Source organism: Nyctereutes procyonoides, unplaced genomic scaffold, assembly GCF_905146905.1.
Source record: "Nyctereutes procyonoides isolate TBG_1078 unplaced genomic scaffold, NYPRO_anot_genome, whole genome shotgun sequence".
NCBI lineage: Eukaryota > Metazoa > Chordata > Mammalia > Carnivora > Canidae > Nyctereutes > Nyctereutes procyonoides.
In genome coordinates, this window is record NW_026575146.1 from 13,191,851 (window position 1) to 13,209,956 (window position 18,106).

General features: G+C 42.6%; 1 protein-coding gene across 4 annotated transcripts in view; it reads left to right on the forward strand.

Moving 5' to 3' along the window:
• Window positions 1-622: 622 nt before the first annotated feature.
• Window positions 623-18,106, forward strand: part of ZDHHC14 (zinc finger DHHC-type palmitoyltransferase 14) — a 270,851-nt gene continuing 253,367 nt past the window's right edge. For all 4 annotated transcript variants that reach the window (XM_055310316.1, XM_055310318.1, XM_055310317.1 and 1 more), the window contains exon 1: window positions 623-932. In XM_055310316.1, the coding sequence (XP_055166291.1) occupies window positions 688-932 (245 nt within the window). In that variant the 5' untranslated portion in view covers window positions 623-687. The remainder of the gene's footprint in view (window positions 933-18,106) is intronic.

The following is an 18,106-nucleotide window of genomic DNA, read 5'->3' on the forward strand; positions in this document are numbered from 1 at the left end:
GGCTCGGCTGCCAGGCGCGCCGGCGCGGGGTGGCCGCGCGAGCAGCGCCCGGGCTGTCGCCGAGCCCGCTCCTGACAGAAGAACGTGCTCGGTTTCCCCACCCACCCCTGGGAGGGGTTGCCGGTGCCGCGAGCTGCCTCCCAGTTTCCATCGCTCTCTCCTGGGGAGGATCCACCGCCGGGAGGAAGGATTAGAATAAACCTGGCCGCGGCGCCCCAGTGGCTCGCGGGGAAGCCGGCGCGGGGGTCGCCGCCTCGTGTCCCCTCGGGGCGCAGCAGCAGCAGCAGCAGCAGCAGCAGCAGCAGCAGCAGCAGCAGCAGCAGCGGCGGCGCTCGGGGGCCGGCGGGCCGGGGCGGCGGGGCCGCGCGAGGGGGCGGGCGCGCGGCGCACCGGGGGCCCCGGAGCCCCGGGCGCGCGGGCTGGACGCGACGAGGACCGCCGCCGCGGGCTCGGCTGCGGGCGAGCGCCGTCCCTCCCGGAGGGGGTCCGGGCTATGACAGCGGGGCTCCCGCGAGGGTTACCCTGGGTGTCCTCGGCGAAGTTGTCGCCGAGCCGGCAGCCGGCGTAGGGGCCGCGGCGCCGCGGCTCGGGGGGCGGCCGGGCGGCCGGCGGCGGTCGTGGCTCGGCGGGGCCCGCGCGGCCGGGGGGCTCCGGGGGGCGTGCGCCCCCAGCCGGCTGCGCTCGCGGATGCCTCCCGGCGGCGGCGGGCCCATGAAAGACTGCGAGTACAGTCAGATCAGCACCCACAGCTCCTCCCCCATGGAGTCGCCCCACAAGAAGAAGAAAATCGCGGCCCGGAGGAAATGGGAGGTTTTCCCGGGCAGAAACAAGTTCTTCTGCAACGGCAGGATCATGATGGCCCGGCAGACGGGCGTCTTCTACCTGACTCTCGTCCTCATTCTGGTCACTAGCGGACTCTTCTTCGCCTTCGAGTAAGTGGCGGCGAAAGCTCCGCGGCGCCCTGCTCCCCTCGCCTCCCCGCCCCCCGCCCCTCGCCCCCCGCCCCTCCTCTCGCTACTTTCGTTTTCCAGGAGCCGACTCTGCCGTATCTGCACACGGTTACATAATGCGAGCCCGCCTGCCCCTCTTGGGCTCCTAAGGGTCTGTTGGCGCTCGGGTCCGCGGAGGGCACGCGGCCCGGGGTCGGCCCGGGGAGGGGCGAGGGGGGCAGGGCGCCCTGGAGGGCGTGGCGCCTCGCAGGTGCAGTCGGAGCCCCGCCGGCCAGTCCCGGGCAGCCCTCGGGTGGGACGGGAGGAGGAGGCTGGAGCCCCCGCGCGGGGTCAGGGCCCCGGACCTCCTTTCTTGCTCCGCTCATCCGCCGGCTCTTCTAGGTGCCTTCGCTGAGCGGGGGAGAATCTTGGTTGTTTCAAAGTGGAGGCTGCCCCAGGGGGCCTGGAAGGATGATTTCAATTTTTCGTTCTCCTTAGATGCTCGCCTTTGAGCCACAGTTTTCCGAGTTGCCATGACGCGGTCTCCAAACTCTTCGCTTTTAAAAAAAAGTTCCGATCGAAAATGTTGAAGATTCACACTTTCTCCTCCCTCCTCCCCCCCCCCCCCAAACCCCCAGCCCACGGCCCCGCGCAATGTTCGGGAACAGGCGAAACGAGACTTTTTTTGTTTTTTTTTTTGCCCAGTTCAGGAAAAGTCGGACGCTGCATGGTAACTTCGGTTTCCAGAAACAGCACTTTGGGACTTTAGGGTTTTGATTTGAAAAAAAAAAAAAAAAAAAGAAAAAAAGAAAAGGTGCATGCTGGTCTTCTCCGTTTTCAGGAAAATCAGGTTGGCCACTAGCGACTGTCCTCCTGCCAACTAATGAAAGATCTTCTTATTTATTAATAGATTAGATAAAGTACTTTAACCACATTCCAGAATCAATTTCAATTGCTTTTATTGGGTCCAACATTTGCAATGCAGCTTCTTATGTAATTCTTGGTGTCCTATACACAATAAAAGTTGTAGCCACCCCCCCCCCCACACACACACACTTAAAAGGAGACAATACCGTTATTGGGGAGTGCTTTGTGTTTCCTTAACTGGCTTAATGATGGGGCATGATACCCATTCAGTCTCCATCTTCTGTTGCATAGGGTTAATTAAACCTTTGTGTTTATTTACACAAGGTGTTATTGTCTTTGATAAGTATTAATAGGCTCTGATTTTGTGCCCAGTGTCTGGTATTACAAATGCTATCTCTATCAGAAATGAATGCTCTCTTGACAATGTAATACTTTTCACGTAAAGCCCTGTGACTCTGGGGGGAAACATTTTTTTTTTTGTCTGAGCATTGTGCTATGATGCACAGTTTTAGCAGGATTGAGTTAGACCAGGTGAGGAGGAGAGAGATCTCACAGGTGAGCCACGCACCTCCCCCAGGCCTCACACACAACCCCTTCCTTTCTGACTATGTAAATTTCCCAGGTCTCTCCCAGAAGTTGAACTTTGGGGCACATTTGCAGCTAGGGTAGAGCCCGTTGGGGACCTTGGGGATGGGAGGGGGAGGTGTGCAAAGGCTTTGGGAATGGCAGGAGAAACGCTCTGTTCCTCTGTTAATCCCCTTGTCCCCCTCCAGAGCCAGCCACTCATCCTTACAGACTCAGGTCTGAGTCATAATAGATTCAGGCACTGGAGTGACGATGCCCTGTGGTTGAACACAAATACCATCCTTCTAATGGTGGCTTTCCCTAGAGGTGGTTTTCTAGATAGATAGTATTCACTATGTTCCTAAAGGTAAAAAAATTTTTGAACTGATCTATATTGGCATTTTTGCTCTTTGTTAGCACTTTTAATGGTGGGGAAAATAGGTTAATTTTGTGAGCTTCAGCCACAAGTGTGTTTCCTGCATGATGATGAATGTTTCATTTTCTGCGTACACTCCAATCCCCACTGTATGGTTAGAGATCCCCACTAGTTATGCTTACTATCTTTTATTTTCTTTATTCAAGTACTGCTTTTAAGCAAACCATCATAAATTCATTTTTACCTTTTAAGCTCTGTGTGTGTTTCTTCAAGAGTTCCCCAAAGTCCTCACTAGAAGATTGTTAGGGATCTTTCTCTGCGCCAGCATTATGCTAACGGATGGCTGTAGGAATAAACATGTGTGCTGGGATTTTATTAGCTACTACTGATAGCTTCATTTTTAGATAAGCTGTGTGTGTGTGTGTGTGTGTGTGTGTGTGTGTGTGGTCTCCATGAGTGTTGCTTCAATTAGGCAATTTGAAATTTCAAGAAAATAGGCCAATCCTAGCCTGATGCCTCGGTTGGGAAAAATCATAGGGCTGTGTTCAAACTATAGAATATTTTGGTTTGGCTAAGAATAGTGTCACTATGTTGCTTTTAAGTTCTTTATCATTGCTAATGACAAAGTGAAATTAAATAACTTTGGCCAAATTAATTTGATAGACTCAGAGAAGCAATTAGTTCCATGCATAGGAGATGAAATGCCAGCAGCCTAAAAGAGATCAGGAGAAAATGCCAGTTTTGTCTGCTCGCTGCCAGGCCTGCCTTCCTTCTAAGCTCTTTCTTTAGTTATTTATTGGACACATACTAGGGTGTTTGCCTATTTGGATTAATTTCATGTCCAGATAACTTTAATATTAGTAGAATTCATGTTCAAACATTAGAGTCCATGTTTCCCCATAGAGTTACAAAAGGCAAGTGCAACATTTGAAAAGAAGACACAGGACTTCGCTTCAGACTTCCTTTTCCTGCAGTTCTTCCCCCACCCCACTTCTCATTCCCAACCTTGAACAGAGGACAAAGAAGTTCCTACTGGAGAAAGTGACCTATTGGAGCACAGCAACAGGTGTTGATAGTGCCTCCGACCCCTGAGAAAAAGGCAGGGTGTGTGTGGGGGGTGATTATTCCCACATTGCAGGTGAGGTGACAGGCATCGAGAGATGAAAAGACCACTGAGGGTCACATACTAACTAGTGGCCGGGCTTCTGACTACAAAGCCATTGCCCTTTCTGATCCATGGTGCCGTTCTCCCTTCAAGTATAGAAGAGTGCTTACAGGAATGGGCTTGGGAAGGACAGATCCCAGGGTTCTAACTAGAAGTATGACCCTGGGCACAGAATTTGACGTTTCTAAGCCTCAGTTTTCCCATCTGTTAAATGGGATCAATAATATCTACCTTAAAGTGGTACAAAGATCAAACGAAAACGTATAGTTCGTACAGTGTCTCATCCAAAGTAAGCACTCAATTAACAGCACATATTTATAGAGCAAACCTTAGAAGTAGCCTCCGAACCACTAACTTTTCTGAGAGCCTTTGAAAAAGGGAGTGAGTTAGTAAGTATAACAGTGATAGTATATTGGGCTGAAAATAATGTAGAACTGTGTAGTTTGCAGTTGAAATGAAGATTTCTATATGAGTCTGAGGAGTGACTCCACTCTTGCCCCTTCAGAGGGGAAGTCCTGCAGAGATGTCCGGGACCCCCACTTGTCCAGACTTGGGCAGGAGCACGGAGGAAGCATCCAAGAAGCAGGGACTGGATTTCACTTCTGTTTTCAGAGCTACCATCTTAGAACTGTGAAGATGGTAAAGAAAACTACTAGAAGCAACCTGTTGCAACTCCACTCATTTTCAAGTAGGGCCAGGCTATGTATTTTGAGGCATCTCGTATTCAGCATACGTACTGATAGAGTGTCAGCATTTTGTAGCTGTAGCTTTTGTAGCATTTGTAGCTTTTCAGGACGGAAGGCAGTGGCCTTCTGTGGCACTTCTGTGGCAGTGCTGTTGAGAGATCTGTCACTGCTCCTTGCAGTTACTGAGGGCCTGGCCCACCTGAGACTCAAAGCAACATCCTCATTCTCACATCCCCAGAAGATCAATTTGAAAAGATTTGATAGGATCAGTGAACATTATAAATTTCTTCATCTCTTCTTCTCTGACCTACACAAATGTACAGCCTGCTTATGTTTTGAGTTGAGATTTTGAAAATAAAAAGTCTTTGGTCCTGAACTATTGACATCTTGTAGTCTCTGATCACAGGGGCAGAAAGAAAGAGATGAACCAGGCATCCAGGTGAGGCTCGTGTTTCCAGAAGCCGCTGTGATGTGAGGGGAGACCTGCTCAGACTTGACGGTCTCCCACTTATGTGCTGTGGCCACAGATGTCATTGGGGTGGAAACACTTGGGAATGTGGAAGCATTCCTAAATTTCTCATCACTGGAAGTCCATCAATTTTTTTAAAAAATTAAATTCAATTAGCCAACATATAGTACATAGTTTCAGATGTAGTGTTCGATAATTTATCAGTTGTGTATAACACCTGGTGCTCAGTCACATCGGGTGCCCTCCTTAATCCTCCTCACCATTGATGATTTTTTTTTAAAGCCACGTGTTTTCGTCTCCCCTCTCCTTCCCTTCTCCCTTCCTTTTCCTCTCCCTCCTTCCCTTTGTTTCTTCTTCCTCCTCCTCCTCTTCCTCCTTCTTTCTTTGGCTAATCCCCTTTGAAGTAGTTGATGACTAACTGGTAGTAGAACTGGGGTGATGTTTGCTTTGAAGATGGAACAAGGGACTGTCCCCCATAAACAAAGGTGCTATTTCCAATAATAATCTCTCCCTTATAAATTGGAAATCCTTTATTATTCAGTAGAAGATACTACCCTTATAATATATAAGGACCCTATCTTTTCTCAACTGTCCTATTCAGAACTGCATCAAGTTATCCGCCATCTCAGGAAACATACGGGAAGTGCCCTGTCTTCTGGCCAGATGCTGGCCATGCTGTGCACTGTAGAACACCACGGGATTGATAGTAGATGACCATCAGGATGTTACCCTGAACATTTCCTATTAACCAAGTAGACGGTGTCAGGGACACTCTGTAACCCACTGTGGATCCACACAAGAATTTTTTTTCCTAAAGATTTTATTGATTTATTCATGAGAGTCACAGAGCGAGAGAGAGAGGCAGAGAGACAGGCAGAGGGAGAAGCAGGCTCCATGCAGGGAGCCTGACGTGGGACTCCATCCCGGTTGTCTAGGATCATGCCCTGGGCCGAAGGCGGCGCCAAACCGGTGAGCCACCTGGGCTGCCCCCACACAAGAATTTTAAGTGGCTTCAAAACCTTATTATTGAACTCTTGACCTGAGGGTGCTAATCCCTTCATTTGTGTGCAAGATCAACACATGTAAGTTCCGTGAGGATAGGGAATGCGTTAGTTTTGTTCACAATTGTACTCTAGGACTTAAAATAGTATCTGGTACATAGCAGGCTCTCAGTAAATATTTGCTGTTTATGGAATAATGGAATATTGAAACTGAAAAATAACTTCCTTGTGCTTTAGTTCTTCATCTTGTAGAGTCTTCAACATTAATAACATAATTAATAATGCCTTCTAGAACACATTTGGCTTAGAATTTTTGATTATTAGATGTAATTCTTCTGATTTTAGAAGCAGGTCTCATCCTTTTTCAAATTCATTAATTGAAGCAGAGGAAATAAAAGGTTTTCTTAGTTACTTAGAAAACTAGTGACAGAGTTGGGATATTTACTTGGCTAACTAAGACTTTTTCCTAGTTTTTCTCTTCTTTCTTTCTTTCTTCTTCTCTTTCTTTCTTTCTTTCCTTTCTTTCTTTTCTTTCTTTCTTTCTTTCTTCTTTCAACTAAATGCTGTAAGCAAATAAAGCACTCTGTGATATATAAGAATGTTAACTTCTACTACCAGTACCTGGAATAATTTCACATTTTATGGGTTCTTGACTTTGGATACTTGAATTTACTTAATAAAACTCTTAAGGATCCTGTTGACTCTCAGCTAGTGGGAAGTGATAGGAAGTCACACAGAAAGGATGCCTGTAGGTTTCTATAATAGGGTAATGATGGTCAATTATTTAGTGGGACATGTCTACAAAACCTGGAGATTTTTCCTTTGCAGAGCAATGTTGCACGTAATTTATTCATTGCAGAGTTACTGTGTCTTAGCAAGAGAATTTAAATTAAGTGTTTCAAGGAAGTTATTCTTTTTTTTTTTTTGCAGCTGAGGTTGTTAGGAAAGGGAAAACATTGGTGGTCAATAGATATTTCCTTTTTTTAAAGATTTTATTTATTTATTCATGAGACAGAGAGAAGGAGGAGAGGGACAAGCAGGCTCCATGCAGGGAGCCCAATATGGGACTTGATCCCAGGACCCCAGGATCACGACCTGAGCTAAAGGCAGACAATCAACCCCTGAGCCACCTAGGTGTCCCTCATTAGATACTCCTAATTAGTTATATCCAGGACTTTGGATCTGATAAAAAGGTAAGGATTGGGGACCATCTTAATGCTTTTGTTTAGTTCTTTCCTAAATATAAAAGTTGATATCAATTCAAACTAATTTTTATAAACTGGATGATCTACCTCCTCAATTTCTGCTCTTTAAAAAATGTAATATTAGACCCCTAAGAAGATTCTATGTAACATGTATGCAAGTTTTGAAATAAAATACTGTAAAGAGTACTTGTGAAACTACCACTCAAGAACCACATTGATACCAGGTCTTTTGAATCTACTCACACCCTCTGGGTTTCATCTCCCTGCCCCTTCCTGAGGTCTTCACCACCTGAGCTTTCATCAGTATTAATGCCTTGCCTCTTTTTCCTCAAGGTCTTTTAATGTGTGCATTCCCAAATGATAGATTGTTTAGTTTGGCTTATTTTTCTATGTAAAAAATATAAATGAATTTCTTTTGTATGTGTATCTTTTATAGACATTAAAAACTCTCCATCTCTGTTCTTTTTCCTCCCTCTCTCTGGACCATTAAAGAGTAAATTGCAGACATTGTGTCCTTTTCTACCCACATTTTTCAGCATTTAATTCTTAAGAAAATTTTTCTTCTGTAAATAGTATCCTTAACCCTTGAACAACACAGGTTTGAGCTGTGCTGGTTCACTTAAGTATGAATTTTTTTTCACAGTACGGTACTGTAAATGTATTTGCTCCTCCTATGGTTTTCTTAGTAGCATTTTCTTTCCTTTAGCTTACTTGACTGCAATAGTACAGTGTATAATACATATAACATACAAAACATGTGTTAATGGACTATTTATGTTATCCATAAGGCTGCTGGTCAACAGGAGGCTATTAGTAGTTAAATTTTGAAGATGTTGAAAGTTATACACCAGTTTTCAGCTGTGTAGGAGTAAAGTGGGGTTGGCACTCCAATCCCCATTTTGTTCAAGAGTCAGCTATAATAGTATCAATTTCAGTAAACTTAATGTGGCTACAACAATCCATATTCAAATTTTATTGTTAAGTTTAAGTTTATGATCTTGGCATTTGTTTTGTGCTTATGTAATATGTGTTATTTCTCTTTTCTCCTTCTAGCCTTCATTTAGGTGAACTGCATATTTTGAATATTCCATTTTATTTCCTTTAAAATTTTCAGCTATATTTCTTTGTATTTTTTTAGTAGTTATGTAAGAGATAAGAATATGCATCTTTACCCTGTCATAGTCGACCTCCAAATATTAATACTATACTTCACAAATAATGTAGGAAACCTAAAACATTATAATTCTACTTACTTCTCCCACCCTTTGTGACTCTATTGTCATTTATTATATATTGGTGTGTGTATAAACCCGGTAATGTTACTACTTTAAAGTCGTCAGTAGTATGTAACAGAAACATAAATAAATGTACATATATGAAGCAAAGATATTTTAAAGTAAAACATATACACACATATAAAATCTAAAAAACATACATTTATACATATATAAAATAGAGATAATTTTAAATAGAATTTTATATTTACATACCATTTCTAGTACTATTTATTTCTTCCATCTATATCATTTCCCTTTGGCCTAAAGTAATTCTTTTAGCATTTCCTGATGCAGATCTACTGGTGACAGTTTCTTTGAGATTTTGCTTTTTCTGAAAATGTTTGCCTTCATTTTTAAAGGACAGAGGATATTTTCACTGGATATAGAATTCTAGTTTGATAGTTGTTTGAATCAGAACTTTAAGAGATTGGCTCATTGTCTTCTAGTCTCTTGTTTCTGATGAAAAGTTAGCCTTTATTTTTAATGTTTTCCCCTGTGGTATATAATGGGTGAGTTTTTTCCCAGCTGATTTTCTCTTTATCTTTTTTTGTGTGTATCTTGTTTGGTTTCAACTACACATGCCAATGTGTAGTTTTTTTTTTTTTTTCTACTTATATGGCTCAGGGTTTGCTAAGACTTCTGGGATCTGTGGGTTGATATCTTTCAGTAGTTTTATAAATTTTTTTATCCAGTATTTCTTCAGATATTTATTTTGTGCCTTTCTTGTCCTATGTTTTTATTAATACTCTTTGTGTGTGTTTCAGTTTGAATAATTCCTATTGGTCTGACTTTATGTTTACTGATCCTTTCCTCTGCTGTGTCTTTTTATGTTAAACTATCTGTGTTGTCTTTTTCTTTAAATTTTGAGTGTTTCTACATTAAAAAAATAGTTTTTTATATAGTCTAAGAAATAACTTCTATTCTCCTGAAATTCTCCATCCATGTCCATATTTTCTACTGGATCGATCTATCTATGTATTTATGTATCTATGTATCTATCTATTTTTCTGGTAGTTATTCTGAATTCCTTGCCTAATGATTCCAACAGCTTTATCACCTCTGGGTCTGCTTCTCTTGGCTATTTCTTCTCTTGAATATGGGTTATATTTTCTCCCGTCTTTGTGAGTCTCATAATTTTTGATTGCATGCCAGATATTGTGTGTAAAAGAGTTGTAGAGGACACAGCAATTTAAAAGGGCATGTCTTTTATCAGGCCACTAGTGTGTGGGCTCAGTCAATCTAGTTTTTTATTAAAATGGGTGTGGTCTTTCCTGAAGCTTTAGTTAGATCTGTTTCATCATTGAGCTCAAATGTTTCGAGGGCAGAGACTTTCCCTTCAGCAGGAATTGGGATCTGAATTCTTAAGATTTCTTTATACTTCATAGGTCAGCATCAGCTTACCCAACTGTGAAAGATTTGTCAGCCAGTCCATTAGCATTTGGGGTTACTTGGGAGTTTGCTTTTAGTACTGTATGAACCTTCTTCATCTCAGCACATCTCTCTTTGTCTAGCAGTCTGGTCTCAGCGTTTGGAGTGCTGCTGCAATGCCTAGGGTGAGGGCCTGAAGTGCATAAGGGAGGTTTTCTCAGTTTTTATGCTCTGACCCCTGCCTTACCCTTGAGAAGATCCTTTCCTTCTCAAAATCAGGGCAGTTGCCTCTCTACTCTCCTGCCCTACCCCCAGCCTTTGGTGTATTCTTGCTGTGTTTTTGGTGAGGATCAGTGGGAAGGAGTTGGCTGGTGGTTCAGACTTACTCTGTGTCCCAGGCTCCCTGGAATTCGTATCTGTAGGGTCATCTATATGGTTGTTAAACTTGCTTAGAAATTTACTTGTTTTCTCCTTACTCCTGGATATGGTGGATTTCTGTTCTTCCTGCCATTTTCTTAGGAATGAGAGCAGATATTGTCTTTTTTTCTCTTGGGAGGGGCTCAACACATTTAAAATTATTTGAATCCTCAGCTCCATGATATATTTTAAAAATTGCTTTGTAGCTAATCTGGCTTGTTCTCATTGTCAGAGTGGGAGTGATTTCTCTTACAACTTTCAACTTGCAATTTTTTGAACTTAATATTGTGTTTCTCAGGTTCATATATTTTGTTGCATTTATATATGTAATTAGCTTTCATTTGGTTTGTATAAATATATTCAATTTATTCCTCATACTATTTCTAATCTTTCTTTTTTGGACTTCTTGCTGATTCTTGTCATTTACCCTCATTTTAAGGAGTAGACTTCATAGGTTTTGATTTTTTCTTAAGTGTGTCCTGGCAATGACTATGACATTTGGGCTGAAATGCTTAGGCCTGAGCATGGTATTCAATTTATTAGGCTATAAAAGCATGATGGTAAAGTAGTTTTCAAAAGATAAATCATAACTATCATCCAATCATTGAAGTTATATATAATTAAGAGCAAGGTTTATAGAAATATGTCCTTGTGATAAGTGAGATACTTTATCACAAATCTTCATCTGCCAGTTTAATTTGATCGAGTTTTTCATTGATTTTTTTAAATAAAAGTGTAATTTTTTATTCCCCACTTAAAAATACTGTGAGTGTGGAAGCTCTTTTCTGATCCCATGTCTAGCTTAGATACAAACTCTCAGAGTTCTTGTAATTAAGGTCCTGTTACTCACCTCTTGTCATGTGGCTGGCTTTAGTTGAAAGTCCTGATAGAAGAGATTTGTGATTGAACCAGTCAGCCTTCAGCTCTTGTAGACTCTTCAATCTGCCTGGTGCTCTACATGAGAGAGAAAATCTCTTCCTCTGCCATGAGCAGTCCCAGAATAAAGAGAAAGGTGACAGCTGTATGTGTGTGTGTGTGTGTGTGTGTATGTATGTATGTATGTGTGTGTATCCTTTTCCCTGACTCCATTCTCCTAATCTGTAGAAGTTGTGCTATCCTAATTTAGGCTTTTTTCCCTCCCTTTGCCTTCTTGTTTCTTCACAGCTGGTTGCTAAGGCACCATTGGAATAGACTTCTCTGTCTCCTTCTAGAGATTTTTGAGGTAAACTTTTAACTGTAATGAGACCTTTTCATCTTAGAACATTTTAAGCACATTTGGACAGAACACGCCATTTTTAAAAATAGGAATACAATAATTTCCATACATCTTCTAACTGAATTTTTAAAAATGCTGACATCAAAGTCCTTGGGAACTTGGTCTTGGTGTTGAGAGCCATCAAAATGTGACAAGGCTGGGCAAGGTGGTTGATAGAGGAAGGTGTAGCCAATGGCCCTCTGAGGCTGGATGTGGTTTGTCTTGAAGTATTCCTATCAGTGGGGAATGGCTATCTAACTCACTGGGGAAAAGATTTAAGCTCCCTAAATCTGTTAGCTTTTCAGGTGCTTCTCAAGATTATAGAGAAACAGCTTATTTTAACACAAAACACTGGAGTCTATTAAAGGTGTAAGTTCTACTTGCCTCTCCTTGTACAGATAGTAAAAATTAAATGGGTCCCCAAAATGTGTGTTCCTGACTACTTCCATGACAAAATCTAGTGTCCTTGTTTTTGTTTTTACCTTTCTCTCAGTGGTGGAGGAGATTATGACCACTTTCTCTTTACTTGAAACTTTTTATTCCTTTAGCTTCTAGGATGTTCATCTTCTGCTTACCTTTTCCCTTTTCATTTTTCTCCTGTACTGTATCTGCTCTTTCCTTCTTGTCCTGAATTCACTTTGCTTGTTCCTCTTCTGCCTTTCTTACTTTCTTGAGCAAGTTTGAATCATCATGATAATCACTCTCACCTCTTCCAATGTGTCTTTCTCCCTTGCTTAGAGTCCCTGCTTTATTGTCTTAAATTACTCTTGCCCGTGGAGATCTCTTGTCCACATGTCCTCTGATGTCCAGAAGGCAAGTCATTGAATCCCACAGGTGTTCCTGGACCCATCACTGGCAGTGAAGAGAAGTCCTCCCTTGTCCCTTGCACCGCAGCCCCAAGTGTCTACTGTTTCAACACTTCTCATATACTTCAGCCCTTCATCCTTTACTGATCCTTTCCTTTCATGTCTCTTGTGCTGTATTCTTCCTCTCTGTTTCCATACTTGGTGTGGCAGTTTTGAATATCTTCATAAAATCTTTAACCCTCTTTCCATTTAAAAACAATGGAATATAACTCTTCACTCCTTGAATATAGGTCTGCCTTAGTGACTTAGTTCTAAAGAATAGCACACAGCAGAAGTGATGCTGTGTGATTTCTGAGACCACTTTAGACATGTGAGGAAGCTTTCATCTGGTACACAAGTTTTCTCTCTCTCATGGGGCATGTACCTTTGGAGCTTTGAGCTACCATGTGAGAAATCTAGCTACATCACACAGAAACTCCCCATAGTATAGAGACCACGCAGAGTGAGTCTGGACCATGTATGGAGAGGTGCCCGTGGATCCTGCAGCTCTTCCTGCCCCTGGCTATTTGAGTCTTCCTGGCACAGCAGCCAGACATGCAAGTGGATGAGCCTTCAAATGATTCAATCTCTCCTCTTTCTCTAGTCTTTGAGCCATCCCAATGGAAGTGAAATGGAGCAGACATGAACTATTCCAGACATGTTCTCTCCAGACTGCATATTTGTGAACAAACAGTGTTGTTTTAAGCCACTACATTTTGGGGAGGTTTATTAGACTGGAAAACTTAACTACCAGAAATTCGCAAATGAAGTATTGAGACTGTTTTGGAATATACAGCAATGAATGTGTAACTAACACTAAAGTTACAGTGCTGTAGCTTGAGACTTAAAAAATAAAATTATGGAAGCATCAAGGTTAGCTTTTCTACCTCACCACTCCCATACCAATGTGTCCTTAAGTAGGAAAGAAAGGAGTAGCAGCTCGATAATACATCCACCTTTGTGCCAAGCCCTGGGTCTCCCTTGGGATAATGTTTTTCTTGGTAAAGTACTTTGAACTCAGTAGTGTAGGTCCTCATCAGCCCACCCATGGACCATAGTCCCAGCCTTCTTTCTCAAAATTTCCTCCATGCTGTGTTTGTTATATTTATAGTGATAGACGTACACTCATTGTGTGGAAAAGTAAATCCACACAAAATTACTGAAATCTGGTGTCTAAGACCTTCTTATTTTTCTCACAACTTACTAAGATTGATGACAATGGCTAAATTTTTTGATATCTCTATGCAGAGCCATCTCTCTGTTGATTTTGGAGAGATCTTCAATATTGTTGTGTACTAGAATGCTCATTCTTCCTGGGATATTGAGAGCAGGAACTTGGCTTACCTACCTGCCATCCTTTTGACCCACTGAGACCTTTCTGGTAACAGCCTGTGGTTGCTTTGTGTCTGCAGAGCTAAGCTGTCCCAGAAGTGGGCAGCTAGACAACTAGTGACCCCCAGTGATCTGATCTTTCAAGCTGGCCTCAGATTTATATAATCAATGCAGTTTATCATCTTGAATGGTACTATTTTGGGGTATTTTAAAATTTCCCATACACACATTCTTGATGACAGATAAGGGCATTTTTTTATTTTTTAATTTTTTTTAAGGGCATTTTTTAAAACATATAAGCCAAAGTCAAGTTAAATTCTGGAGTTATATATAGTTTATTTGTCTTTCTGACCCAGGAGAAATTTTCTTTTTACTTGGATCTCACATTTACTGACTCGGTATAAACTTTCCTGCTTCTCTTTAAGATAGCAATCCATGCAAATCAAATGCCAGAATGGTCCTCACATACATTCAAGTGGTGCTTAGTACTCTATTTAGGAGATACTCTGTGTTTCTGTTTCTATTCTGTTAGCTTTATGCATATTTTGTGCAGATATTTCAAAAGGTATGGTCTTGTCTTTTATTTTTATTTATATATTTTTAAAGATTTATTTATTAGAGAGAGAGAGTGTGCACAGGGGGAGGGGTAGAGGGAAAGAATCTTCAAGCCACTCTTCACTGAGCAAGGACAGGGGAGCCCAATGTATGGTTCTATCTCAGGACTCATGAGATCATAACTTGAGCCAAAACCAAGAGTCTGATGCTCAACTGACTGAGCTACCTAGGTGTCTCAAAAGATATGGTCTTGTCTTTTAAAGGTTAATAGATACTAAAAGTTAGAGAAGCCCACTCTTAGTCATAAAATTATAATTTCGTTGGGATAAACATTGAATAAGATTATATACAGGAATAATTTCTTCTTTGGCTCACGATAAAAAATAAAGGTAAGAAGTATTATTTTTAAGCTACATGCCTTTACTGAGCTAGAAAACTATCAACATTCTACTTTTTATTTAAAAGTTGAAGTGGCCATGAAACAGAGTCCCATTCACTCATTACCAAACTCTCCTGCCTCTTGGCTGTGGATGGTTATAATGATATAAGAAATGGTGGATCTGTTCTCTAGAATTGGAGATTCATATTCTTCTACACTGTGAAGAGAATGTGAGATTTTTGGTTTTAGAGTGTTGAATGGGCTTGACCCAGTCCCCCAGAGTTGACCCTAGTTGGTGTTTTCAAGGAAGATCTCAAGCTTTCCCGAATGCAAGCCCTGATCACACCTGATAGGGAGGTTTAAAGTGTAGAAATAAATGAAATTGTTCTCTGATCAACTTGTTCTCTCTTTCCTCTGGATAAGTTTTCTATTGCTGCCATAATGGATTACTGCACACTTAGTGACTTAAAGTCACAGACATTTATTATCTGACTATCCAGTAGATTAGAAGTTGGACATGGGTCCTCTGGAAGGAGCAAGACCTAGGGCCAGATCTCCAGTTATAGGTCATTTTCTGAGAGATACTTGGTTGGAAGCTGATGGATGCCAGCATTCTAGTATCAGGAGGAACAAATGCTTCTGTCCTAAAATAATAGACAGTGGGGTGGAGGCAGGAGGGGGTACACTTGATCTTAGCCAAAAGGATGAGAAGCGATGGGAGGGGGTGATCTGTATGGCTCATGACCATGTCCACTACAGTTGCTGACAGTTGAATGCTGCGGATGGGTCAGCTGTCCAGTAGGCTGACCCAGGCTGGGGGTAGTGGTGGTGGTGGTGGTGGTGGTGGTGGGGTAGTGGTGGGTGGAACAAACCAACTGCGATGGTGAGGAGAGAGGGGGAATCCAGCCTGGTAGGCAGCTGGGATCAGGGTGGCCCCCATGACCTGAAGGTGTCTGGAAAGTCTCTAGTTCTGGAGAGCTACAGATTAGATCGTCCAGTGCAGGGAACCTGAAGTGACCAGGGCAGGGATGTGCTGCTGAGACTGGACACAATGTGAAAGGAGAGCAGGCTACCGGCAGGGGAGAGTCCCTGACTGTTAGGCTGTGACTGCTCTGTCCCCTCTGGGTCTGCATCTTACAGCCTGCCAAACCAGCCTGCAAGTGTGAGAAGAGGAGAAGCTGATTAAAGTTCAGTTAAAGCTGAACCTGACCTTTAACTCAATTTCCTTCTCATTGAGAGATGGACCTTTGTCACCCGAAGAAGATTTTAAAATTGTCATTGTTTTTGTCCCCTTTCTTCACTGAAGACAGAATATGGGAGTAATTAGTGATGCTCTAAAAAAAAAGCTTGAATAAGTACCTCTCTCTTCTGAATCAGGAAGAAAACTGTGGAGATGTTTCATAGGAACGCAGTAGGTTGTATCAAATTTTTTCTGTATTTTAGAACAAATATTGTCTTTTTTTGTTGTTAGAGAGAGGCATTGTGTAGTCCTAATGATTCCTCTACCAGTAAGGTGCTTTCTGCAGCTACACTGACCAGAATGAGTCAGGGGAAAGAGCTCTGACTGTGTGTCTGTGCAGGAAACACAAAGAGCAGCTTTGGCAAGTTGCCTGCTTAGTTAGTTCCAGAATGTCCCTAGTAGGTTCATTCAGCCTCCATAGAAAAGTGGTTTTACTTGAAGTGTCTGGTCCAATACATTGATCAAAATAATGAAGACATCTATGAACCTATGCAGTATTCTGGAGGGACACTGAGACGTTTGTTCCAGACTTTTTGATCAGACTGTGCTTTCCTGATTACCACACTTAGACTGATAGGAAATGTCTTCCTTCTGAAGGAGGGGCTCCATCTTTTATTTCTTCAAGATTTTATTTATTTATTTGAGAGAGACAGAGACAGCATGAATGGGAGAGGCAGAGGGAGAGAGAGGATCTCAAGCAGACTCTACACTGAGCGTGGAACTCAATGCAGGGCACGATTCCAGGACCCTGATATCATAACATGAGCCAAAATCAAGAGTCAGACACTTAACCAACTGGGCCACCCAGGTGCCCCTGGGGGTGGGGGCATGCTCCATTTTATGCCTTTGGTCCATCTGTTTTTTCCCAACACTTTTCCCATATCTTTCTTCATGAAATTTTCACTCCTTTTTTACTTTTGCTAATATTTCTGGTCTCTTTACTCAAGAAATATCTATTGAGTATTCACTGCATGCCCAACACAAGGTGCCATGTATTGAGGATTATGTGTACATCATGTGGCAGCTTAATGCTGTGTGCACTGAGGTGCTGTGGTCTGCTGTCAGGAACAAGCTTAGTATTTTCTGAGCCCCTGAATAAGCACCATGCCATGAGATAAGAAATAAAGGTGTTTGCAGCATCTACAAGAAGTAATTGTACATATCTGCCTTTTCTTCAGCCAAGCGGAGACAGCTTCATAACATGTACCTTTTTCCCTTTTAAGATTCTTGTTTCAAAGGTACAAGAGCAGTTGTTGTTATTATCATTCACATGAAGAAAATGAACTCCCCAGGTTAGTGGGTCTGTGAAGAAGGAAGATGTGGAACTGGAAACTCTGCCTTCCACGCTCTTTCCACTACCAGAGCTGGGCTTTCCTGCTGGGCTCAAGCCATCCCAGACACTAACTCTCCACTGCATACTTTTCTTTGCACGGCGCAGTGTTTTCGAGGCTGTGCCTGATGTTCCCCATTCTCTGTAGACCCGCTCCCGGGGCCCAGGCTGTCTGGAGGGCTCTGATCCTCCTGCCACACATGGTGCCTACAGTAGGCGCATGCTGAGAGTGGGCCCGAGACTGGTCAGAATACTTTGCAAAGGGACAAGGATGCTGCCATCTGGTGCAAGGGGAGTTTTGCTCGGAATCATTTGTGTTGTCACCACCAGGGCTGGATTAAACCCTTTCAAAAGCCATAAACACAAAGAAGTTTTGTGGCCAGCCCCTTTCCCACCACCATATGTAAATTATATCCAAAAATAAACTGTAAATCACAAAACTTACCTTCTAACAATTGCAAAATTCTGAATAAGCTCACTGAAGCTGAACTTTTTCCTCAGTCTTCATGCCCTTGCTCTACTGATGTCCTGAACAATTGTGTGGTCTGCCCTGGGGGTAATTCATGGAGGTCCCCCCCTAGAGAGTGTTGGGAGAGAGACAGTGTGCCAGCCACAGGCGTGAGCCCTTGTCTGTGTTCCATCTAGCTGGGCATGGAACTGCTGCTGCCACCTTCAGTTGTGCGGTCACCACTGTGCTCCGTGGAGGGCAGTCCTGGGGTGGACAACTGGGTAGCTCCCTACACACCCCACACTTTGAACAGCATCTTTTTTTAAGATTTTTTTTTTATTAGAGAGAGAGAGAGAGATTGAGTAGTGTGGGAGAGAAGAAGAGGGAGAGGGACAAGC